This window comes from Parastagonospora nodorum (genome assembly GCF_000146915.1).
Source record: "Parastagonospora nodorum SN15 chromosome Unknown scaffold_9, whole genome shotgun sequence".
Taxonomy (NCBI): Eukaryota; Fungi; Ascomycota; class Dothideomycetes; order Pleosporales; family Phaeosphaeriaceae; genus Parastagonospora; species Parastagonospora nodorum.
In genome coordinates this window covers 408652-432293 of record NW_001884557.1, presented here as the reverse complement: position 1 = coordinate 432293, position 23642 = coordinate 408652, and the positions used below count along the sequence as shown (strand labels likewise).

The following is a 23642-nucleotide window of genomic DNA, read 5'->3' as shown; positions in this document are numbered from 1 at the left end:
CAGCCGCTCATCGCTCGATGTTCACGCGCCCGCACAGGCCACGTGGTGTCGTCACCATAACTCAAGACAGCCAAAAGGGACGGAATGTGTATCTGATCTATTACACTGAACTTGCAATTGGAATTTTCGCAGCTTGAGGCTTGCTAGCTAGCCTACAGACGCGTCGTCGCGGCGTACAAAGTCGCGGCACGCCACTGATGACCTGGGTCCATTCTCGGCTGTAAGGTTGTTATGTCCGGAATCTGGTTCACCAATCCTTCTGCCTCCATCAAGCCATTGTCCTCGTGACACTGCCCTTCACCTTCTCACCGTCTTTAGCACCTTCCCATTCCACCGTCACCGTAATACCGCGATCATCACCCTTCTCCTTCGCGTACTGCAGAGTGCCTTCGAGCACTGTACCCTTCGCGAATTTCTGCTTCTGTGCGACCTCCTTGTCAAGGAGGAGAACAGCTTGATGCCAGTGGGTAGGCGTGTTGGTCGGGCCAGTTGAGAAGCCGAGACCAGGGATTCCATTCCTACCCCACTCAATGCTGTCAACAGTCTTGATGTCTTGCGAGCTGCCGGGGTGAATGAACAGTGTGTCGAACCAGATTGCCACCGCGTCGAGTGATTGTATGTCGCGGTCCAATGTCATCCGAAGGGGGACCTTGAAGCTCAGGTCTTGGACAGACACAGTCTTCATCTCTAGCAAGTGAGACGATGCCGAGCCGCACAATGATTGTTCCGGAACGTCGAAGACACCAATTTCGTGCGTGTTGAGTAGGCCGCCACCGATCATGGGAGAAAAGTCGAACCCATAGATGTCCTTCCAGAACTTCTCGCTTGTGCTCTGCGCAATCCATTCATCATCTGCAATCGGCGCAAGGCGGATGTTGCAGTGGCTCGGCACCAGTATACCCTCCGGTTTGAGATACATGTCTCGGGCGCGTAGCACAGAGTCAAGCATGCCTTCGAACAGCAGGCCGTAGCCCATCCACTCAGAGATAATGATGTCGACCTTCTCCTTTCCAATCAAGCGCTGGGTGTTGAAGTCCTCCACTCGTCCCTGGATGACTTCAATGCGATCTTGATATCCATTCTTTGCGACGATCTCCTTTGCTCGTAACGCAATACCTGAGTTGTCGACAGCGAAGACCTTCTTTGCACCTGCTCTGGCGCAGAAGAGTGACAGTATACCAGTACCGCAGCCTACATCTAGCACAGTCTTTCCGGCGAACACTTCAGCGTTCTTCTCGATAAAGTCGCGGTAACCTTCTGTCCGTACGCGATCTTCGATCATCTCGCGATGGATGCCGTTGCCTTTGTAGGATTCGAAATAGTCCTCATCCCTGTCACTCGTAATCTTGATCTTGGAGAAGTCTTCCGGTATGTCTCGCTGTAGTTTGGCCTCGAACTCATCATAGTCCACAACCTTGGTGTCTGAGTCTGGCATGAGATCTCCAAGTTCAAACAGTAGTGCATCGTCCTCAAGTACAGGTTGCAGGTATTTGTCACTCGATGAGCCACTAAGGTTAGGGATCTCAATCTTCTCGGAGGACGCTCCTTTCTGTACTTCAGACCTTAGGAAGTTCACCAACTTGATGACCGTAAGCTCGTCGGCTCCTAGAGCAGTGAGTTAGTGACATATCCCAAATAGGTAAAGCGTCAGGTGTTAGACGAACCTGGTCCGAGACTCTTGATCGTGTTTGGCAGATCAAACTTGTGCTCGCTGTTGCAGTGTGTCGACATATCCGGTACCCGAGTCCATTGCTGCTCGCAAAAAAGGCACTTGAAGGTCGTCGTATCTGGCTCGCTTGCGTCCTCTACTATGCTGCCGACGGAGCTTGCTGCATCTGAATCGCTGTACGCCATGTTGATCGTGGACCCTTGGTAGTTCTCTGCGCGTGTTACAAGAGCAAGTTTCGGTTGACTGTCTCTCTTTCTTTTTGCTATGTATAAATGCACGCCAACAGTTTCTTGTCGAAGTTTCTGAAGCTAGTGTGGTTAGTTTTGTGCATTTTGTGCATGGTGGGGTGAACTAGGCTAGCGCGCTTGCCATAGCTACAACTCAACCTTGAAAGCTGCCTTCGTTTGCCATACTACACGATACTTACTCAGCGCATTAGAATGAGATTACTGCAGCTATTTTCACCTAATCTGTGATCCTGCAACTCTGATAGGTCTCAGTCCACTCGTTCTGAGCCAGTTCCCTTCGTGTTAACCACCGCTTCGCAATGAAGTATCATGTTACATCTATTCTCCAGCAGCATCGATGAAAGTCCCGCAACGTTTCGGGATCACTATCGAATAAGGGCCCTCCGTATCAGCTTATACGGGCGGTCCGCTTGCTGGTTCTGAGCATCAGACTGCAGACAGAAGACAGCACGCCAGGGATGAATACATGTCTTCATCCGGGCTCTGAAAATACATGGTTCGATCAGCGTTCGAATGAGTTAAGGGATGAGGTGGATGAATGTGGAGAGTAAGGGGGTCATTCGAGTAGCTTGATTGACGAGAATGGGAAGAAGCTTGTGCCAGTTGTGGTGGAGAACTTTGTTCTGGGCTCAGATGTACTAGTGTTCAATTGATTGATCATACCAGGGGTTGAGCAAATCTTCGAGTCAACTGTAACCTATGAATGCATTCTTTTCCTTGCCTAGCCACCTTCAATAGACCCAGATCGCATACATTGAATTGGGTATCAGCAGTAACATCACAACAGAACAAGTACACGATTGACACATTTCTGAAGTGAATTGTTTCTACTAACACCACGCAGGTAGGGGCGTCGAGTTCAGCCAAGTGTATCAGTTGGCGTTCCGTACTATCTTACAAAGAACCAATCGAAATCCCCAATCATTTTATGCGCCTTCAAAAGATCTTCAGCGGTAGTCGTTCGAGTTGTGCGACTGCCTGTTTCCGCCTCCTCCATATCCGCCACCGCCACCGCCACCTCCACCTCGGCCACCTCCCCGACCACCACGAGCCCCGCCACGATCATTCCGGGGTTGTCGGTCATTGTATGGGTTGTCGTTCCTGTGTCCTCCGTAGCCTCCGCTCCCGCCGCCGTTGCGACCTAGGATCTCATCCGCAGGGCGGTAGTACTGCTCGTTCCTAAGCGAGCTGTTGTTGCCGGCTTGTTGCGGTGGTGGGCCGCCATGATGAGGAGGCGCGTTGCCCATCCAGGCCGGACGCTGCGCAGGTGGCATTCCAGGAGGACCGCCGTAGCCTCCACCGCCCTGATAGCCTCCCTGCTGTGGAGGTGGTACCCAGCCTGGTGGTGGGGGAGGGACGAAGTTTGCACCACCAGGTGGGGGTGGCCATGAGTTTGGGAAGGGCGGTGGGAAGTTTTGTGGTGCACCATAGCCACCTTGGTTTCCGTTGTAACCTCCACGACCTCCTCCGTTGTTGTAGCCTCCCCTGCCTCCATTGTTGTAGCCACCTCGTCCTCCGTTTTGGTAATCGCCACGCATGTTGTCGTTATTGCGGCGATCATTGAAACCTCCACGACCTCCGCCGCCACGCCCGCCGCCCCGTCCACCACGCCAACCGCCACGCTCATTTGATCGGCGTACAGATTCAGCTTCACCGGGACTAAGTGCAGGTGTTGGCATCTTGGTGCCAGGAAGCAAGACAGACTTATGCGCATTCTTCGAATTCAGACGTGGCATTTCGTAGTATACCCTATCAATTGTTAGCTGATGGTTTTGAGCGACGTTGGGAACACTAACCTCATAGAACCATCCTGCACGATCTCAAACTCACTGTCCCCATCAACATCGAAGGGAGGGACTAGTTGACTGTCCAGCACGAATAGATCATGCGGCTCAATGTCCCCGTGCAGAGCACGACTCTGGGCCGGATCGATGCTGTGCTTCTTGACGCCTTTGCGATAGAGCGCCTTCTCAACGTCGTCAAAGAGACCGCCCTCTTGCGAGAACATCAACGTCTCCTTGCCGAATTCGTTCCGCTTCCTCTCGTCATCAGATAGTTCGGGGTACTTCGTCGCCATGGCATCAAGCAGACGCTTGGAGTCGATGAAAGGCAAGACTGCGACACCTTGCCAAGCGAATTTCTTTCCGTTGAGGTCGAGTCGGGCAAATCTACGGGGTAGAATGTCGATAATCCGGGCTTTCTGGATCCTCCATAAGGACACGGAAAGGCTCAGGGATGGCATGGTTGGATGCAGCAGGCAACACACCCATGAGCTGCTCGTACGGATGGAACGGCGTGCCCTTTTCGAAGAGCTTGCGAGGGTCCATGTCCTCGAGACCTACAAAGTCTGCGGCAAAGGGTGCGTAGTGGTGGGGAAAGTACCAGGTCCAGGAAGGGCAACCTTGCATATAGTATGCCAATACCCAGCATAGACCTTCCGCGTACTGTCGAGCGACCTTGTTACGGAACGCGATATCATCAGGTGCCACATGGAACTTCTGTTCGTAGTATCGCTCCTCATAACCATCCTCCCAGAGTTTGATGGTGTCTTCCGGGGTTCCATCCTCCTTCTTCGGTGTTTCAGCGGCTGGCGACGCTGGTACAACGGGAGTGTTGCGGCCTGGGGTGCCGTTGTCGGCATCCTCCAGTTCATCGGCTTTGCGCTTACCGAGCTCGACCGGTGCCTCAACACCAGTCGCAGAATCTGTTTCCTGAGTGCCTTCAGCCTCGGGCATTGCTGTACCATCAGCCTTGGCTTTCATCATTTCCTTTAGCTTAGCGGCCGCGCTCTTGTTGGACTGTGCATCGCGAACGTGAGCGCATCGCTGCGTGATCACGACGGGTGTCGTTCGATTGGGCGTCTTTTGGATCGAAGAAGATTGTGCCCGAGTTCAGGTAAGTGTCGGTGCTCTCCTTTACGCGCTTCTGCGGCGGACCTGAACTATAGGTGTCATCTCCTCGACCTCGACCTCTGCCATTCTGCTGAGCCTCTCGTCGGGCTCTGTTCGCGGCTTGACGATCTGAGACCTCCTTCCGCTTCTTGAAGATATCGGCTTCCCGACTGGCTAGAGCACCGAGAATCTGTTGTACGCGACGCATGTCAGGGAAGCCGTCCTTTGTCACATAGTCATCCATCTCAGCGGCTAGATCTCGCCAGATGCTGATAAGTAGATCAATACCTTGGTCTCGAATCTCAAGACTGGGCAGATGTGGCAAGAAATCGTTTCCAACAAAGAAACACATGAACACCCAGTCATCAAGCGATCGCTCAAGATCGTACTTAAAACGCCGCTTTGGAGTCTCCATTTCGACAGCCAAGTACTCGCGGAGAATATTGGTGTGCAGCCAAATGTATGGCTTCGGCGGGTGCTCAGAAGCGGCCCACTCCTCTGCAGCCTCCTCCTCGGTAAGCTTCTTCCCGTCGTCTGGGAATTCACAGTTGTTGCGAATATGGCCTTTGCGTCCGCATCGCGTGCAAGCTTTATCCTTACCGGAATCGAAGAAGACATCTTCTCTGAGAACTCGGAAGTGGGGTTCGTGAGTAGCAAGACTCAACATTATCAAGTCAGCGTCTAACCCATAGATGACGTGACGGGTATTGGGGTCATGAGTAGGGATAGCGCGTTGCGAGCGAACAAAATTCATGATTTTGTGTTCTCCTTCACCAGGCACAGATGCATCGGATATGATGACTTTCATGTCCTTCCACGATGGGTCGGTAGTGAACTTGTACGCGCACCAGTATTGGAGACTCTCAGCAAGAAGATGCATGAAGGGTGTACCGGGTGTAATAGCATTAGAATCCCAGGTCTTCTCAACGACCTCTTCTAAGCTGTTGATGTCTTCACCACGACTGGCTTTCTGTGAGTTGAGCATTTTGAGGAACTCGGCGCGCTCTTCATCCTTTTCTTTGGCTTCCCTTGCAGCGCGGAAACGACGCGAGCGCTGTTGGTTCATCTTGGCACGAGGAGCGACACCGTCCACTGCCATGTACAGCAGCTTGCGCGGGCGCACCATGCCGACAACACGGTCTGTATACTCAAAGATGGCCATCATCATATCCGCTTCGGTCTTGGGTGCAGGCTTATCTTCGGGATGCGAGCAGGGATGAACGATGCCGTTCATGTCGAGATATAGGTTGTCGAACTCTTCGCCGTTCGGGTTGGGGCCGGTGCGGTCGACAGGAATGACCTCATCACCAACCTTCTTCGGCTGCTCTTCTTGAACAGTCGAGACGATCTTGGGGTACTTCTGGCTGAGCCAGCGAAACATAGCGGGAACACCCATGATGGCGGTGGGCGCGTCGTCGCGTGCGGTTTGTCCGATGCGCGCCGTGTATAGCTGGGTCGAATAGTAGTGAGAGACACCGGTGAAAGTGAAAGACGTATACTAATAGTCTGAAACTGTATAGTATTTTCGTGATAATACAGAAGATGGAAAACGCTAGACTCGACGTTGCGTCGAGGCAGCGCAGCCTGAATTAAAGAATGGCCTTGGCAATGAAATACACCTGTCCACGGCCTTTGTCCGGGCTAGGTGAGCAATCCAAAGGAGCGAAGCTGGCGCTCTGATGGTCGCGAGAGCTCTGCGACACGCTATATCCGGAGTGCGCGTGCGGCTGATAGGTGGCGAGGGTGGGTGAAGGAAGGCGCGAAAGAGAGGCAGCGACGGAACAGAACTCTCTAACAATATCCGCCAAGGCGCGGAGCCCGGAGATCTGCCGACGCGATCCCATGGATGCAGGAGCGTCAGGGTCCGACCTGCCCCGTGCGCTATTTTGTACGTGGAGCTTGTCTAGGCCGATGTTCTGGACAGCACAGCTTGAGGGCGGATTGCTTCTTCGTTTGATTCCTGTACCCAAAGCTAGTTGTTGCTGTACTTCACAAGCCGTTCAAACGCCCAATACGCCTTAGGCCTGCCATATCAACTCTCACCATGGACTCATGATTCTTGCTGAACATTGCCCAAGATGATGCGCGTACTCGAGGCCCAGGCGCCTCCCAAGCAGACGGCTACGGATACAATCAGCACCCTGAGTAGTCGACTAGCGAGTGCAACTCTGCTGGAAGACCGTCGTGCTGCCATACTCGGACTCCGCAGCTTTGCCAAAGAGTATCCCGCCTCAGTTGCATCCGGCGCTCTCCGTGGGCTCATCTCTGCCCTGACCCAGGATGGAGAGGACCTCGATACGCTCAAAGTGGTCTTGGAGACGCTTTTGATGCTGTTCCACCCAGATGAGCAAAGTGTAGGTCATCTGTTGCGCTCATAAGTGGCATAGCTGAGAGAAGACACAGCCAGAAGCATCAGAAGAGATATCACTGTGGCTCGCCGATCAATTCTCCCAGGTGCGTAGTGTTCTGCTCTCCAATTGCTAGTGCTGAGCTTATGTTAGCGACAAGATAACATAACCATCCTTCTCGACCTCCTCGACACCCCCGACTTCTACTCGCGCCTCTACTCCCTACAGATCATACGAGCCGTAGCACTCGCCCGACCTGAACGGACCCAAGAATGCATCCTCACGGCTCCCTTAGGGACTTCACGATTGGTCGCGACACTAGACGATCCCCGAGACGCTGTTCGCAACGAAGGTCTTGTCCTCCTTACTGACCTCGCTCGATCCTCACCTGAGCTTCAGAAGCTCTTCGTATTTGAAGATGCTTTCACCAAGGTCTTCAACATGGTACATACAGATGGAGGGCTCTTGCAAGGAGGTATCGTCGTGCAAGACTGCCTAAGTCTGCTCGCTAGCCTAATCAGATACAACGCTTCGAACCAGACAAACATCCGCGAGATGGGCCACATTGCCAGGTTCAATTCTTTGCTGCCTGGCGCAAAGAAGCAAAAGAAAGCGCGCGTCAGCCCCGAGGAAGACGACAACTGGACCAGTCCACAGAGTGATAAGAACATATGGGGTCTCCTTGCAATCATGCGCATGTTCCTCGTCAAAGGCAGTGCCGGTACCCCACAGAACCAGATCGCCTTCCAGAAACACGGACTGTTGCGACAGCTCCTAAACATCGCCTTCGAACCCACGACTGTCATGCCCATCAAGATCGAAGCTTTGAACACCTGTGCCGACATGATTCGGGGAAACCCACGGTTGCAGGAGGGGTTCGCGCAAGAACAAGTACGTCCTTTTGTAGAGTCTGCAACGAACGGAGCGTCTACACCAAATGGCCATCCATCTGTATATGTTATTGAAGCGCTCCTGAACCTGGTACTTACACCCGCGCCTAACGAGCTGTTTGATTTACGCAATGCAGCTTGCGAGTGCGTCAGATCCTACTTCTACAATCACATGCAGATTCGCGAGCATTTCCTCAATCGAGCAATTGGTGGCCATGAGGGTGGAGATGAGACAGCAAATGCGTTGACGATTTTGATGGCAGGACCGCAAGCCTCGCCAGCCTCCGATCCTTACAGAATCTGGTTCGCATCGACTCTCATCTACCATCTCATTGTTGGCGACCTTCGAGCGAAAGATACGCTCATGCAGGTCAAAGAGGGTGACGCGGACAGTGGTGAAGAAGTTATTACATGCATACAAACGCTTACGGCCAACCTGATAGCCAGTCTACAACTCGGTGAAGATGAGCGCATCTCGATAGCATATCTCATGCTCCTCCTGGAATGGCTATATGAAGATGCTGCGGCAGTAGATGATTTCCTTGGCGAGGCTAGTAGCTTACAAAGCTTAGTACAAGCTACTTTGACTCCTGGTGACGATCGAGTCATCATTCGGGGTCTCTGTGCATCTTTGCTAGGTGTGGTGTACGAATTTTCAACAAGAGATTCGCCAGTACCGCGACGAGAGCTTCAGCCAGTTCTGACTTCGAAGCTTGGTCGTGAAAAGTACCTTGAAGCGATATCCGAACTACGGCAACATCCCCTTGTTCGCGACTTTGAAGTTTTGCCACGCACTGGCGGCGGAAGCGGCAGTCTACCGGACGTATTTTTCGACGAAATGTTCATAGACTTCCTCAAGGACAACTTCAGCCGGCTCACTCGTGCTGTCGACCGCAATCCCAACATTGAGCAGCATCAGTCACATGATGGTGTAGATCGCGACGTGGTGGACGCACTGCGCGACGAGAGAGACGAGAAGGAGCAGTCCATCCAAGAGTTGAAGACACAGCTCATGACTCTGGAGCAAAGGCTTGATCAAGAATCTGCGGACCACCGAAAGACGCAGCAATCAGCTGATGAGCAGCGCAACACTTTGAAAAAAATCAACGACAAGCTCCACGATGACTTGGACAAAGAAATTGCGAGCAGGGAGCGGGAACACAAGCAAGCGACTCTTGAACTTGAAAACAAGTACAACCTCCAGATTGTCGCTCTCAATAATAAGCTGCAGCAGGCTAGCAAGGAGTCCACGCTCGCCGTCTCAAGAACAAAACAAGAGTACGAAGAGAAGCTTCACGAGTCTAACAAAGTCCGCTCAGATATCGAGCGTCGACTTGAGATATCGGATAAAGCGAGACAAGAGGCTCTTGGTACGATACGTAGCCTCGAGCAAACACAGCACCAAACCCGTAAGGAGATTGCAACGATTACCGAGACTTTGCACAATTTAGAGAAGCATGTTCAAGACAGCGAAACACAGGTCAAAGGTCTCAAGGAAGACAAAGAAGGCCTGCAATCCGCAATCGAAACGCTCAAGGCAGAGAACCAAGAGCTCAAAACCAAGGTCCAAGATCAGACGTGGAAGGTAAAGGATGCAGAGGATAAACTGCGCAAAGCTGAGTCAAGCACGAAAGGCGCCAAAGACGGCAAAGACAAGGAGCTCAAAACGTTGCAAGAGAAGTTGCGCGCCGCTGAGAAGAGCACAGAAGAGAAGCAGACGGAGCTTGATGATCTTTTTGTAATCCTTGGTGACTTGGAAGAGAAGAGGAGCAAGGATAAGGTACGTTCACCCAATTATATAGCCAAGCACTTCCTAACATCCACTAGAAACGTCTTAAGGAGCTCGGAGAGGAGGTATCGGATGGCGACGACGACGACGACGATGATGATGATGATGATGATGAAGAGGGCGAAGATGAGGACGAAGATGAAGAATAACTTGGCTCGTGTACTGCCGGGTAGAATTTGTACAAATTCAGACTTGACCAAGGTCGCACCTAGTTACAGAAAACCATCAAAGCCGCCAAATGATCATATAGCTATCTCTGGCCAATGTCAGCAAATACGTGTGACGAAATGCCGAAATGCCACGACTCTAGGCAATGCTCCCAACCACGCGACCAAATGCTATTGGGTGCGGGGGTCACGTCCGCCAGGGTCCATGCTAGGAGTAGTGATCCGCCTCGTATGCTAGACGAACATCGCTGGCTGCAGGGCACGTCAAACTTACGTCTTATTACTTCGTTTTCCGTGATTCGAGCCCATGGCTTGCTGCCGTGGGGCCAACCTAGCCCTCGTAACAGGTATCACAAGCTTGACGCAAGCTACCCCACGTATGCAGTGCGTCACTGCTTACCCTGGTCGGTGTGGCCATTGCACCTGAGCAATAGATATAATAATCCGCGAACTTTTGCAAACCTGGATTGATACTTCCACCCCACTCCGGATAATGCACTCTGCCCTTCAGCCATACATGCCAAAACCCCACAATGTCATCCTTCACATTCGAGTCCGAACACGGCCTCACAAGCGTAATCGACACTGCCCTACACAACGACAAACCTGCCCTCCTACTCCTCCACGGCAACTCCTCCTCGTCCAAGATCTTCCGCCACATCACCGAATCCCAAGAGATCACATCGCGCTGGCGCGTCGTCACGTTCTGTCTCCCCGGCCACGGCAGCAGTTCCAAGGCCCCCAACCCGTCGCAAACATACCACATGCGCGGCTACGCCGAGGTCGCAGTGCGCATCCTGCAACACCTGAATATCGAGGAAGTCGTCGTGGTTGGATGGAGTTTGGGCGGGCACATCGGCATCGAAATGATCGAGTTGCTCCAAGACCCCAAGACGCGAGAGAATAACAAGAGGATTGTAATGAAGGGCTTGATGCTGATTGGTACACCACCGGCACTTGGTGTCGAGCAGGTTCGCCAGGGATTCACGATGGCGACGGAGGAGAGCGAGTTGGGCCTTGCGGGGCAGCGGGATTGGACGGATGAGCAAGCGGTGCAGTTTTCGAAGAATAGTGCGGCGGCAGGGAAGGAGGAGTTTTGGGCGAGGTGGATGGAGCAGGATGCGAAGGATACGGATCCGAGAGTGCGCATGATCATGGCGGACAGGTTTTTGGGCAAAGAGCCCGGTGGGGTTGATCAGAGGAAGGTTGTGGAGAGTACCGATGTGTTGATTGCGGTTGTGAACGGTGCGGAAGAACAGTTTGTGAATTTGGATTACTTGGATAAGATCAAGTGGAAGAATCTGTGGAAGAATGAGTGTCTGAGATTGGATGGATTGCACCACGCGCCTTTCTGGGAAGACCCAGCACGCTTCGAAAAGATCCTTGTGGAATTCGTCGCAGACGTTGAAAAGATACAGTAACATTCTCATCAATAAGGAAACATGATTAATTACAATTATCAACTTCTTATGAACAACTCTTCCACTTTACTGTTCACTTCTCCTGACACAACACTCCTCCTTAGCTCCATTTCGTCACGCGCTTACTCGCCTCCAAACTCCATGGTCCCAGGCACAACCCAATCCACCTGACCATCCGGCCCAGGTGCGAAGGGGTTCTCCGTCGTCGTAGGCAGGTCTCCCTCATCAGTCGGGCTGGGCCACTCACCCTCACCCTCCACCGGGGCAGCCTCATCCGCGGGCGCATCCTCTACAGGCGCGGGGTCTTCATACGGCGCATCGGTAGGCTCAGAAATTGGTAGATCCTCGGATGTAGGAGTAGCATATGGGGCATCAGTAGGCGCAGGCTCGTCGTAGAACGCCTCAGTGGTGGGCTCTGCGTAGACATCGGTTGCGCTGTCGTCGCCGTAGTATGGCGAGGGAGTGGGCTCGCCGTAGTACTCTGTTGTGCTCTCCTCGCCGTAGTAGCCGGCCTCCGTTGTGCTTTCCTCGCCGTAGTAGCCGGCCTCTGTGGTGCTCTCCTCGCCGTAGTAGCCTGCTTCGGAAGAGGTCTCGTCACCGTAGTATGGCGCGGGTGTGGGCTCGGGGTAGGACTCTTCGTACGACGATGTGGTGGTGTACTCGTCGTATGATGGCGCAGGGGTGGACTCGGCATAGTAGGCCTCCGTGGTGCTGTACTCTTCGTAGTGAGACGCTGGGGAAGACTCGACGTAGTAAGGCTCAGGTGTAGACTCCGCGTAGTGAACCTCCGTGGTGCTATATTCCTCGTAATGCGGTGCGGGAGTGGGCTCGTAGTGAGGATGCTCAACACTGTTCTCGACGTAGTGAGGCGCGGCGGGAAGCTCGTGGTAAGGAGTTTCTGCGCTGTCCTCGACCGTCACGTACGCGGTAACGGTATGGATGATCTTGTCTGGACCACACACTTCAGGCTTGGGTTCTTCATGCGGGTACTCCGCAGCGTGGGAAGGCGCTGGGTAAGCAGCATCGTGTCCAGCAGTTGTAGTTTCGTAGCTTTCGTAACCACCCTCCTCGTACTTCGTCGACTCAGAATCATGAGACTCGCCATATCCTTCGACATAGCTTGAGTATTCCTTGTAGGGAGTGTATGATGGTTTCGGGTAAGCAGCGTCGTATCCGGCAGGTGTGGTAGTGTATGCTTCATATCCGCCCTTCTCAGACTCGTACCCGTAACCCTTGGATGGGGTTGGGGAAGCCTCATAGGCATATTCTGAGGATGTCTCGTAGTACTCGTAGTCAGAAGAAGTCATGTGGTCATCCTCTTCGTAGGTGGGCGCGTCAGTGTAATCAGGGTACTCGCAAGTAGTCGGGCTAGCGGTCACCGTGGCGGTAGGACCGTATACAGTCTCAGTGACAGTGACGGCGGGTTCTTCGCCCTCGTAGCCAGTGGCACTCTCGCCAAGGTATTGCGAACATGCGTCGGCAATGACTTCATCGCTGTACACTACCAGGCGGCATGGGCGCCCATACTCTTCGCACCAAGTGTCGCGGCTGTAGAGGAACTTGGCGCTGCGCTTGACCTGCTTGGAAGCGCTTGGGAAGTTGAAAACAGACGCCATGGGGACATCAGTGGCCATAACATCCGCGGGTGCAATGGCAGGGAATTCGGTTGCAGACTCAAGAGGCATAGCAGACTCCGAGGAAGATGCAACAGGAAGAGCGGAAGCAGACTCCGAGGAAGATGCAACAGGAAGAGCGGCAGTAGACTCCGAGGAAGATGCAACAGGGATAGCAGCGGAAGACTCCGAGGCAGACTCGACTGGGAGAGCAGCAGCAGAGTCAGTGGTAGACTGGAGGGGCAGAGCAGTAGCATCAACAGGATCAACCTCGACGGTCGAAGTCCTAAACAAGTCAGCCATGGTCAAAAGAATGGGCAGCAAATACGCACAGGAAGAAGCTCAGGGTCTGAGTAGTTGTGACATCGACAAAGGTAGTGGGCTCATCAGTGGGGTCGACAACTACAATGGAAGTTCTATTTGAGTTAGCCATGATCTTATCATGAAGCAGATGTAAACACACTGGATGGTTGTCACGGTTTGAGTGCTGGTTTCATCCACGAAAGTTGTGGGCTCGTCGGTCATCCCCGGGTCGGCAATACCGCTTGGCAGAGAAGTGTAGATGGGAAGGTCCGCACTTGAGTAAGTAGGGTCGTAGATCACGGTGGGACGACCTCCTCCGTAGCTCGGTTCATCGGTGTATATTGGGTCAGCATCTTCGGTCGGTTCCGGGAAGTAAGGCGGGTAGTCCTCCTCGCTGGGGTATGGCGTATAATCGGGGGAGTCATACTCATCGGTGGTGGTCGTGTATCCTGGGTAGTATTCGTCACTGGCAATTGGCGAATATGGCGGGTAATCGGGCGCATAGGGCTCCTGCGAGTATCCGCTGCTGCATGGGGTAGTCGTAGTGATGGTAATTGGTGCAGCAGTAATGGTGTATGTTGAAGTTGCACCTCCATACTGCTGGCCGCCGAAAGTGCCACAGAACGGCTCGGCAAGATCTGCTGGGAGATCTTTCAAGATCTCAAGGGCGTACTTGACATCGTCGGTATCTTTTGCTTGAGCAACACTAGCGAGCGCGCTGACGAATGAAACGAATGTGTAGAAAGACATGGTGTCGAATACTATTGTCGAATGCTGTTGTCTCAAATGTTGAAGGTTGACAGCAGTATAAGAAGGATTTAGATGCATTCCAACATCTCCGTGTGATCCAGCGTTTGGCAGTGCAGATCGAAGCTCGTGCATTACCGCATTCAGACATCGTGGTGATGCTTGACCAGATTCGCATCCGACGTCGCACAAGTCTTTGGATTTCGCTTAGCACGAGCGGAGCATTCCCCGGACCTGAAACATTGCAGTCTGCAATCGCTCATGGAATATCGAGTTCAACGGCCCACTTATCCTAATCCGGGAACTGCTCGAAAGCTATGTCAGAAACGTTGCCCCCACTTATAGAGCATTGCTAGTTTCTCGTGCTTAATATCCCAACCATCACACTTTCGGCACTCCGAGGCATTGTAGCTTTATTATCACTGACAAGTCGCGCAAAACGCCATTGAAAGCAGCCAGTGCCCATCGCCAACTGGCCAAGGCCGTTGTGTGCCTCTAGCACCGCGCCGAATTGCAGATTTTTCCGTGTTCGAGCACACCCAGCTTTCTAATCTCGACACGCGTACACTCATAAGGTCGCGCTATGGTGCTCATTAGACATTGATGAGCATTGCACGTGCGGACACTGCTGTTTTGAGCGCAATTTCACTGGTTAAGTCATGTCTCATGGCGATCCTGCGCGAGCTGAGAAGCCAACTTCGGACCTTCGGAATTTCAAGTCGCAGTCCATTTGCAGCGAGCTATCGAGTTGGTTGCGCTATGTATCGACGCGTGCGTTGTTTTCCGGTAGAGCCTGTGTACCAAGGTTAGCAGCTCATTGCGGGTTCAAGACTGTGAATAGCTTAGACATGCTGATTGGCATGTCTTTTGCCTCAGTCATTCGATATGATGAACACGGCTCCGAGGCATTCGGGAAGCAAGTATGAACATTGAAAATTTGAAGCTAGGGTGGCTCAACAGAGCTGCACTGAGCCACAGATCGCTGTCCGTAGGTACGATGGAATCAATACCGGCAAAAATCTGAACCATAACTGTTGGTATCCGACTTTGTCTGCATTTCCGTCATACTTTGGCGCTGTACAAGTCAGCCTTCAAAGTTTTGAACACTCCTCCAAAAGCCCGATCAATGTATTTATACACAAGGAGTGTCTGGTATAATGACTTACTTCGCCATGGGTGTCCTGAACTGTTGCTGACTCGCTGTATACTGCGTGTTTGACAGGCACTTGCTACGTGATGATCGGGATGCACAAAGCGCGACTCTCAAAGCTATTTTTTTTCGCGATTCCGTTAAACAGCAATTGCTATGCAGCTCAAACGTGAAGGTTCCCGAGGTCTTGATACGGTGCAGCATCTCGGGTGTCGCGTTCACGTCATATCTGATTCTGCGATGACGACCACCGCGTGCCCGCCCAGTCTCATTGGCTAGAGAAGCGACAGCTATGCGAACCTTCCTTCACCTCAACCTCTCCTCTTACAGTCAAACTTGTTTGTTACTCTTCACGCAATCCCTTCACCTTGCATAGTCATACAATATGTCTGGAAAATGTACAGGCTATCACTAGGTTTCAAACGCCCGCAAGGAACGTCACAACATCCCTACAGCTGGAAAATTTACGACTGGACATATACTTGTGGATATCACGGACATCTAACGGTTGCATTTGAACCTTGGGTCAGGCGTTTTTGGTGAGCAATAGCATAGCGTGTGAAATTCGGTATCTGCTCGGGTTGAAGTCGGGATCGCACGGGCCTGGACGCGTCTGAACCCTTCAACGCGTACACGCAGTAATGCGTCACCTTCGTCCCTTTTGGATAAGGCTCAGCATGCTGCATTCATGTTGGGAGATTTATCTCGGGTAGGATGGGTTTGTTTCGATACTCTGGCAGTACAGCTCCTTCAAGGATGAGCAAGCAAGCACGCATCTCATTCGTGGTGTAGCACGTGAGACGTGTGCTCTTCCATTATGTCTACCTATGTTCTTGCCATATTGACCTACTCCCTTCTGGCGGAAGTAGCAATGTCCATATACAGCACACGACAATCTCACCTGCCATGGACCTGCCACTGGCCCTGCTAAATCTAGACGATGCTTGCGCCTGCTTTCGACCTCTTACCTTTAACCAGCACAGCCACCATTCTCTGCTCACATCCACCCCAGTTCTGTCGTCTTCCATCTGTCCACGCAGTCGCCGCTTTCTGCTGTAATGCCAGCGCAGCTCGAATACGAACAACAACAACAACAACAACAACAGCACCATGTCAGGAACAGAGTCCATCTTGTCAGACAGGGCCGCTTTCATGCTGGCTGTAGCCGAATGCCAAGCGATGGCGACCGAGAAGCAGCAGCTATACGACGATCGATCATGTACAGCGGAGCAACGAAGAGCCATGGTGCTCGAAGTGGGTGAGAAGTGGATGGAGGCGAGGCTGGTACATACCGCTATCAGACGACAAGATTTGGCGGCTCGCGAGAAGATCCTAAAAGACACCGAGGAGAGGCTAGACATACTGGATGCTATCTACGAGCGCTCAATTCTGAAACACCTTCGCGTGCCGGTCGTTCGCAAAAAAGAAGTCATTTCGATCAAGCTACAAATGCTGTATTGGTCAATGTCAACCGTGTTCGTCCTGTCCTCTCAACGTCTGGTCCTCGAAGCTTTCGCAAGACCTTCGGTCTCTCTTCCCATTACCCTGATACTCCTAGTCTTGTGTTTTGCGCAAGTCGACAAGGTCAAGACTGCCACTTATTTCGCTTGGTATGCATTCTATGGTTTCGTCTTCGCTGTCTGCCAGGGATATATCCGGCTTCTTTTACTAGTAGAGTCAATCGAAACTCTCGCGAAGTGGGATGTTGTGATATTTCGCTGGAGCCTTGCATTCTTCGTCATCTCAGAAGCCGAGTGGCATCGGTATCTCCACAAGACCATGGCACATCCTGTCCATCGAGACATCAGGCCTGCCGGGAACCCCAAGGCGTCCAGCCTTTGCCAAAGCCTGGCCATGGGTGCGACCCAAACCATGCTCGCTGCATGTATCACTTTTGGCTTGGTAATCTGTGTCGGCGGTGGAGAAGCTCCTTCTATGACACCACTCATAGTCTCGGGGCAGTTCCGTCCCCTATACAGTCCTGCCCAGTGGATTAGGCGACTTCCACAATCACTCATTTTCATTCGACCATTGAGTCAACTCACTGCATGGTTGGTTGAAAAGGCCGTGGAACTGGGCTCGCAATTCTATCACATTTTCACCGGCGACATCCCCGTCGGTCCGCAGCAAGCGAACACGGAATTTGGTACACAGACCGTGGAATAGGAGAAGGGGAACGTGTGTTTTGGTTCGATGATGCGCTTTAACGGTCCTAGTAGGTACACGACATTGTTCGCTGCATTGTGTATCGGTCCTGAGCATGGTGTAAGCAGCATTTCCTTTCCTGTCTCTCGTACTGGCTTCTCGGTGGTCTCTCTTTACATATCATGATACAATGACAGTCTGTTTTGCTATCCAATGCTTGTTGCTCAGGACTTTCCACGGCTTTGCGCGCCATTGTACCCACTTTCCCTTTCACTTTGTCGCTAGCTCCGTCACAAAAGCTTAGCGCGGCTCCTCTCCCACAACAAGAGCCACACCCCCAAGTCAACTTGCTACTTTTCCCCCCATCCAGATTCCACCTCAACCTCGACTCGGTCACAGTGCACTCGGCTTAACTGCGTTAATCATCTTCGCGCACACCTAGTGACAGCTCCTGAGCTCGCGCGTCACTCCAACTGCGGACCGCGAACGAGCGGAATATCGCCCACACAAGGTCAGTAGCCTCAATTCGTACATTTCTACCATTTGTGCACACTCAACCACCGTTACCATCCTTGACAGCCATCGCTGACGCATACTTGCACAGGCATTGTGCACGTCTCCTCACCCCACCGTGTTCGCAAGAAGGCTTCTCTGGAGGCCACGCTCCCTGCGCAAGTCAAGAAAGGTGAGTAAATCTCCTGACCTACCCCTTCATTCTTTCGCGTATTCATCTCGCCTACGCGGTTGCCGTTCACCTCATCGCGTGTCTCAACTAACGCGCACGTCTTCAGGACTTACACCTCCTCCCCAGTCTTCGGACAACCCATAACCGCACACTAGTTGCAAGCCTTTCACACATACATACCTTGACCCGACATCGACATGAGGTCCTCGGAACCACCAGACCGGAACGGCTTTGTGCCCCGGGTCGCTCGCAGCCGCAGGAGAAGGGATGATCGCAATCCATTTGACTCACAGGAGTTTGACGACACGTATGCTCAGCAGCCTCCGACAGCCCAGACGTCGGAAGCATCGAGAGACCGCACCGGTGATAACGGTCCTTCACTTCAGCCTCAACCTCAGCCTCCATTCACGCAGCAGGCTTCACCGGACGTCTATGATGACGACGAAGATGAAGATGACTACGTTGACCCGGTCGATGTCATGCGCAACGAGCAGTATACCATGATTAATGAGATGATCGACGGCCTTCTTCCTCTCTATGCCGAGGATCATGCTATACAGAACATGGACCCCGAGTTTGTAGCTACAAACTGGGAGGAACGTATCTGGAAATCTTCGGCCAAAGACGATGACTTCGCAGACTACAAGCGCCGGATTCATGAAGAGCTCCAACGCGGTGACGATTACGAGAAGGACGCAAGACTGCACGTGAAAAACAGGGTGGTCCCTGCAGTAGTCGATACATTGCTCTACAACGCCATGCTCTACTACTTGAAAGAAGGGCGAATGAAGATTCAGATGCGTTCTGCACCCCGACGCAGGCCAGCTGTCAACACGAGCGAGTATCTGCCAAACTTTACGCCTGACCCCGAGGGAGATCGCCTTAGCGCGTTGGCAGTGATGAACAAACTCAAGAACGACGCGCTCAACGCCGACAACCCAAATCGACAGTTGTCCCGTGTCGACAAGGAGCGACGTCAGTACCGTCAGGCTTTCCAGAGACAAATCCAGGACCTTGTTGCACTTCTCAGCGCCGACGATCCATTGAAGAATGTACACATCGTGGACCTCGCAGCTGCCATGGAAGACAATCTGTGGGACAATCATGGTGGCTCTGAGGATGCCGACAAGTATACAAAGGAAGCCGCCGATTGGGAGCAAGTCATGCTCGACTGGGAAACGTACTGGGAAAGCGACGAAGGTGATGTGATCAACGGCACGACAGGCCATGACTCCTTTGAGGGCTGTGTTCGCGTGGAATACGAAGGCAGGTACATTCAATCCGTGGCTGATTCGGGCAATCAGTCCGGTATTGATCTTGACGACGAGCTCGCTGCTCTCGGCGGTTGGGACAGCGATGATGTCGCGGAAGCTTCCAATGACGCCGAGGATGAGTCTGACGATGACGGCTTCTACATCTACACAGGCGACAACGACGACAACCGTCGTCCAAACCAGCCAGCTTACCCTGATGCAGTCGACTACACCTACGCGGATGGGCCCTTGTTCCAAGACATTGACTCGAGCGCTTCGCCAACAGTTCAGGAGCAGGGCACCGAAGAGCATATCGACGTTCGTTCTGGCCACCATCAAGACCAGGAAGCCGCCCAAGGCTCGGGGTCGCCATCAGTACCTCTCGAGAAGGCTGGTGAGCATGCAGCGCCTGCTGGCCAAACCAACGGTGATGATTCCAGCGGTACGACACCAGTCGATCCCACTCTAGTTCAGCTTCAACCCGCGCCAGCCCCACTGCACCTTCCGGGCATCTCATACGGTGATAGCACCGAGAGTACTATCTCACAGCCACAGACATCCTCGACTCAGCCTGGCGTCGCACAAGAAGCCAGGACCACTGGCGAAAATACCGAGATGGAGTTTGAGAGTACTCCTGCTGATGCGACAGTGCATGTGCCACACACCAGCCAAGCTGCACAGCCAATATCGCCCATGCAGTCCACGCAGTCTTCGGTCCAGCCTATGCAGTCAATACAGACTCTGGTTCCATCCATTCAGAATGTGTCTTCAGAAGACATTGACATGACCAATGCCCCGCATGTACCACAGGTCAGCCAGGGGTATGCAGCCAATGCAGCAAGCGCTGGTTTCGGGCCAGTTCGCCCAGAGTGTGACCTCCAAGGACGTTGAAATGGCCGATGACGCCCCAGACGCTCAAGTCCAGCAGTCTAAGGCTATTGACAACTTACATCCCACCGCTGCTATTTTCCCGGCATTGGGACAAAAAAAGGTGTTTGATCCTTCGATAGACAACCCATTCATGCCAGCTGGCTACAAGGAGTCTCTGCAGGAAGCTGCCACAACTTTTAACCAAAATGTGAAAATGCCACCTACTGCGACATCGAGGCTATTCGCTGCAGCTCTTGGAAACAGACAGACTACTGTTCCTCTCACTATCGATCAAACCCCAACGCAGCAGTCACAGCCCGGTCTACCGTTTACTCCTATCTTGAGCCAGCCTCTCCAGGGTAGCGACAGTGGCCAGGCCCCGAGCTTGTCTATGCCTTCTTTTACCCTGGATTCTGCAGCCCTGAGCAGCATGAGTACCATTCTCGCGGGTATCCCGAACCCTCCTGCTGCTTCGCCATTGCTCCAGCCACCCGCAAGCATTGGTAACCTTTCGCTCACGACCCAGCCACAGGCAGTTCCAGACATTATGGCATCGCTCGAGACTCTTGCAGACATGCCAAGCTCTGGAGAAGCTGCCACACAGCCGCCTGCTCAGCCCAAGACCGGATATGCCCCACTTCCATCCTTCGGCAGTGGGCTTGTTTCTATCCCCAGCATGCCTCGTGACCGCACCCAGTCATACTCGGGTCAGGTGAACCCAGAAGACGCCTTTAAGCAGCCTGACTTCGCTGCAGCAGCCAATGATAATCCGCATTCAGCTTTTTTCGGTTCCATTGGCGGCGGTGCTCATGTGAATAAACCAACTGCCGCGCCTTTCCAATGGACCATGTCGATGCCGAGGCGCTCTACGCCCTTGCAGCCTAAGTTGAATGAGAATGCTGGAAACGGTACGAAGGCACCACTCTTCCAACTGAATAAGGAGGAGAAGAAGGCGTCCTTCGGCATCTTTCCTTCGGTGCAGAAGGAGACGAAGCCTCCTTTCAGTTTCTTCCCTCTGGTGGAGAAGGATGCTAAGCCTGCAGCACCTCCTCTCTTCAATACCACAGGAATAAGTTTCGGTATGCTTGAGAGTCCGAAGACCGCAGAGCAGCCAAAGATCAATATCGAATTCGCAGACACGGGCGATTTGATTAAGACGCCTGCTGTGCTTCAAGCCTCTGATGAGGTGCCAGAAGAAGCCCTCACGACCACCGAGGTTCAGCAGCCTCAAGTGTCTGCCGGCTCTGCGGAATCTCCAACTGCAGACTTACCCGCCGCAGTATCTGACGAGGCCTCGGAAGTCGTGTCGGTTGCTCCGGTTGAAGAGCCTTTGGCTGAGGCTGAGAAGCCGAAGATCTCGGCGGAGTTCAGCTACAAGCCTGTCGGACGCGGTGCGCAGATGGCCTCAAAGTTCAAGTCAACGCTCTTCGATGCTTCTGCGTGGGGTGCTGGAGATGTTCAATTCTTTGGTGCCGCGCCTTCGGAGCCGGTAGAGGCCATTGAGGACGGCGAGACCTCGCCATCGTCGCCAGAATTTGCGGATGAGGAGCCTGTGCAGCGCAACGAAGAAGCCCTGGTGGCCTCGTCCACTTCTGCGTCTAACGCTGAGGTCGAGGACGTAGACGCCAGGCTTGGGGACGGCGGTGAGACTGTCGCCCACGATCAGTCTGCTAACGAGTACGCCGAGATCGCTCCTGATGATGCTGCAGCTGAGGTTAACGAGCCACTTCCAGACGTTGCGGGAGATGCGCCGAGTGAACCTCCAAACCCTCCTTCAGAGGAGGTGTCAATCACTGCAGATAGTCAGGATGACCGATCATCCCCAATTTCCACCCCCTCGAGTCGTCGCAGTGAAGAGTACAAAGTCTTGGTTGCACGTATTTCATCATTCGAAGCCACCGCCGATGGCCTAGATGAGAAGGCCAAAGATCTCAGTGCTCAGGCCACTGCGCTAAGGGTAGAAGCGGGCGAAATCAAACTGTGCGTGGCAAACTTTGCGCAATCCGAGACAAATTCTGCCGTACAAGAGCCGGCGCAGACCTCCAAGATTGCTACAGAGCACGAGGAGAAGGAGGCTACAGTCATGACTGAAGCGGTTGATGTCGAAGAGATTCTGAAACAGCCACAAGAACCCACTTCAGTCGAAGATCACGCGCCCCCAACTTCTCTCACAAAGCAGAACTTCAAAGATGCCTTGGTATTCGGCGTCGACATTATCAACAACAAGATCCTTCCCCAGGGCATTAAAGCCCCTGGTGTGAAGCTATCTGTTGAGTCGGCGCTAGAGCCACCTTCCGACAAGCCCTCCTCTGGCGTCGACGTCTCCAACAACATGATCCTTCCCCAGGGCATTAAAGTCCCTGGTGCGAACCCATCTGTTGTGTTGGCGCCAGAGCCATCTTCCGACATCATCAACACGATCCTTCCCCAGGGCATTAAAGCCCCTGGTGTGAACGCATCGCAAGATGAGGACATTTTCCGACGCGGTCGGAAGCGTGTTGCGATACCCGTGTTCGACGACTTGCCTTTACAGAAGCAGGCTCCACTCCTACCACTGTCACTGGAGAACACGCCCAAGCTACTTCTCAAGAGCTTCCTCAAAGACATGGACACACAGGAGGCGGAGTCACTTGAGCTCCAGCTTTCTGGTAGCCTGGGTGAGGTAATACGCATCTTCGCTGCAAACTCGATCAACCTCAACTTGCAAGTCGCCGAGCTTGCGGAACTGCGACTTTACCAGGAAGAAGGCTGCCAGTTCGCGAGCAGACTCGTCAAGATTAGGCTCGCGTACCACAAGGCGTCCAACAAGAGCACTGCGTGGGACCGCATGATCACGGATAGCCTTCCTGAATCTTTCCACGAGGTTGCTGAGGGTCTCAAGACCGAATGCCGTACCCTTCTTCGCTTCAACTGCCTCGCTACGCTAAAGACCCTCGAGGACATCGCCAACAAGTGGCGCCCAATTCTTACCCTCGCGAAGATGTACAAGCGCCTCGTCAAGGTCAACGCAGACGTCGGAGAAATCCTGCCTCGCTGGCGCTGGGCTACTTCCTCGGCGGAGAAGGACCGCCTTGGTGACATTCTGAACGAGAAGCTGCCTTACGCCCTCGATGCGTACCAGAAGTTCTACGAGTCTGCGCGCAAGCTTGAGCAGCGAGCTCCTGAGCTTTTCACCTTCACTACGCTGCTCGGTGCGGATATCTGCAAGGCGCTCGTGGACAACCGCCTCGAGTTCACCAAGTGGCACAGCGAGCTTAACATGAACATGCCCGAGCTCTCGATTGACGTAAGTAACCCCCTTCACTTGAAACCTTAAGACCACAAGCTAATATGTAACAGATCTACGACGATATCGAGCTCTAGATTGCTTTCCTGTCTTTTTCGCGCACTGTAAGATTACCGTATGAAGATATTATGATGGAAATAGTAGGCCTAATTCATTTCGCCACACAC

At 53.0% G+C, this 23642-nt stretch overlaps 7 protein-coding genes across 7 annotated transcripts; 4 read left to right on the top strand and 3 right to left on the bottom strand.

The window, feature by feature from the left end:
- Window positions 1-103: 103 nt before the first annotated feature.
- SNOG_06265 (hypothetical protein) lies at window positions 104-1854 on the bottom strand (the record flags this gene model as incomplete). The annotated part of the gene is made up of 2 exons (XM_001796592.1): window positions 104-1605; window positions 1665-1854. 2 exons carry the CDS (start codon window positions 1852-1854, stop codon window positions 269-271), a joined length of 1527 nt encoding a protein of 508 aa, XP_001796644.1. The 3' UTR covers window positions 104-268.
- A 1010-nt stretch (window positions 1855-2864) lies between these two features.
- SNOG_06264 (hypothetical protein) lies at window positions 2865-6204 on the bottom strand (the record flags this gene model as incomplete). The annotated part of the gene is made up of 4 exons (XM_001796591.1): window positions 2865-3666; window positions 3714-4032; window positions 4184-4654; window positions 4731-6204. The coding sequence occupies 4 exons, from the start codon at window positions 6202-6204 to the stop codon at window positions 2865-2867; spliced, it is 3066 nt and encodes a 1021-aa protein (XP_001796643.1).
- Window positions 6205-6886: 682 nt separating this feature from the next.
- Window positions 6887-9984, top strand: SNOG_06261 (hypothetical protein; the record flags this gene model as incomplete). The annotated part of the gene is made up of 3 exons (XM_001796590.1): window positions 6887-7162; window positions 7310-9826; window positions 9874-9984. 3 exons carry the CDS (start codon window positions 6887-6889, stop codon window positions 9982-9984), a joined length of 2904 nt encoding a protein of 967 aa, XP_001796642.1.
- A 551-nt stretch (window positions 9985-10535) lies between these two features.
- On the top strand, window positions 10536-11423 carry SNOG_06260 (hypothetical protein; the record flags this gene model as incomplete). Its single annotated transcript, XM_001796589.1, has 1 exon — window positions 10536-11423. One exon carries the CDS (start codon window positions 10536-10538, stop codon window positions 11421-11423), a length of 888 nt encoding a protein of 295 aa, XP_001796641.1.
- A 122-nt stretch (window positions 11424-11545) lies between these two features.
- SNOG_06259 (hypothetical protein) lies at window positions 11546-14089 on the bottom strand (the record flags this gene model as incomplete). Its single annotated transcript, XM_001796588.1, has 2 exons — window positions 11546-13322; window positions 13500-14089. 2 exons carry the CDS (start codon window positions 14087-14089, stop codon window positions 11546-11548), a joined length of 2367 nt encoding a protein of 788 aa, XP_001796640.1.
- A 2257-nt stretch (window positions 14090-16346) lies between these two features.
- SNOG_06258 (hypothetical protein) lies at window positions 16347-17402 on the top strand (the record flags this gene model as incomplete). Its single annotated transcript, XM_001796587.1, has 1 exon — window positions 16347-17402. One exon carries the CDS (start codon window positions 16347-16349, stop codon window positions 17400-17402), a length of 1056 nt encoding a protein of 351 aa, XP_001796639.1.
- Window positions 17403-18263: 861 nt separating this feature from the next.
- SNOG_06257 (hypothetical protein) lies at window positions 18264-23552 on the top strand (the record flags this gene model as incomplete). The annotated part of the gene is given in 3 exon segments (XM_001796586.1): window positions 18264-20129; window positions 20149-23475; window positions 23529-23552. 3 exon segments carry the CDS (start codon window positions 18264-18266, stop codon window positions 23550-23552), a joined length of 5217 nt encoding a protein of 1738 aa, XP_001796638.1.
- Between the last annotated feature and the right edge of the window lie 90 nt (window positions 23553-23642).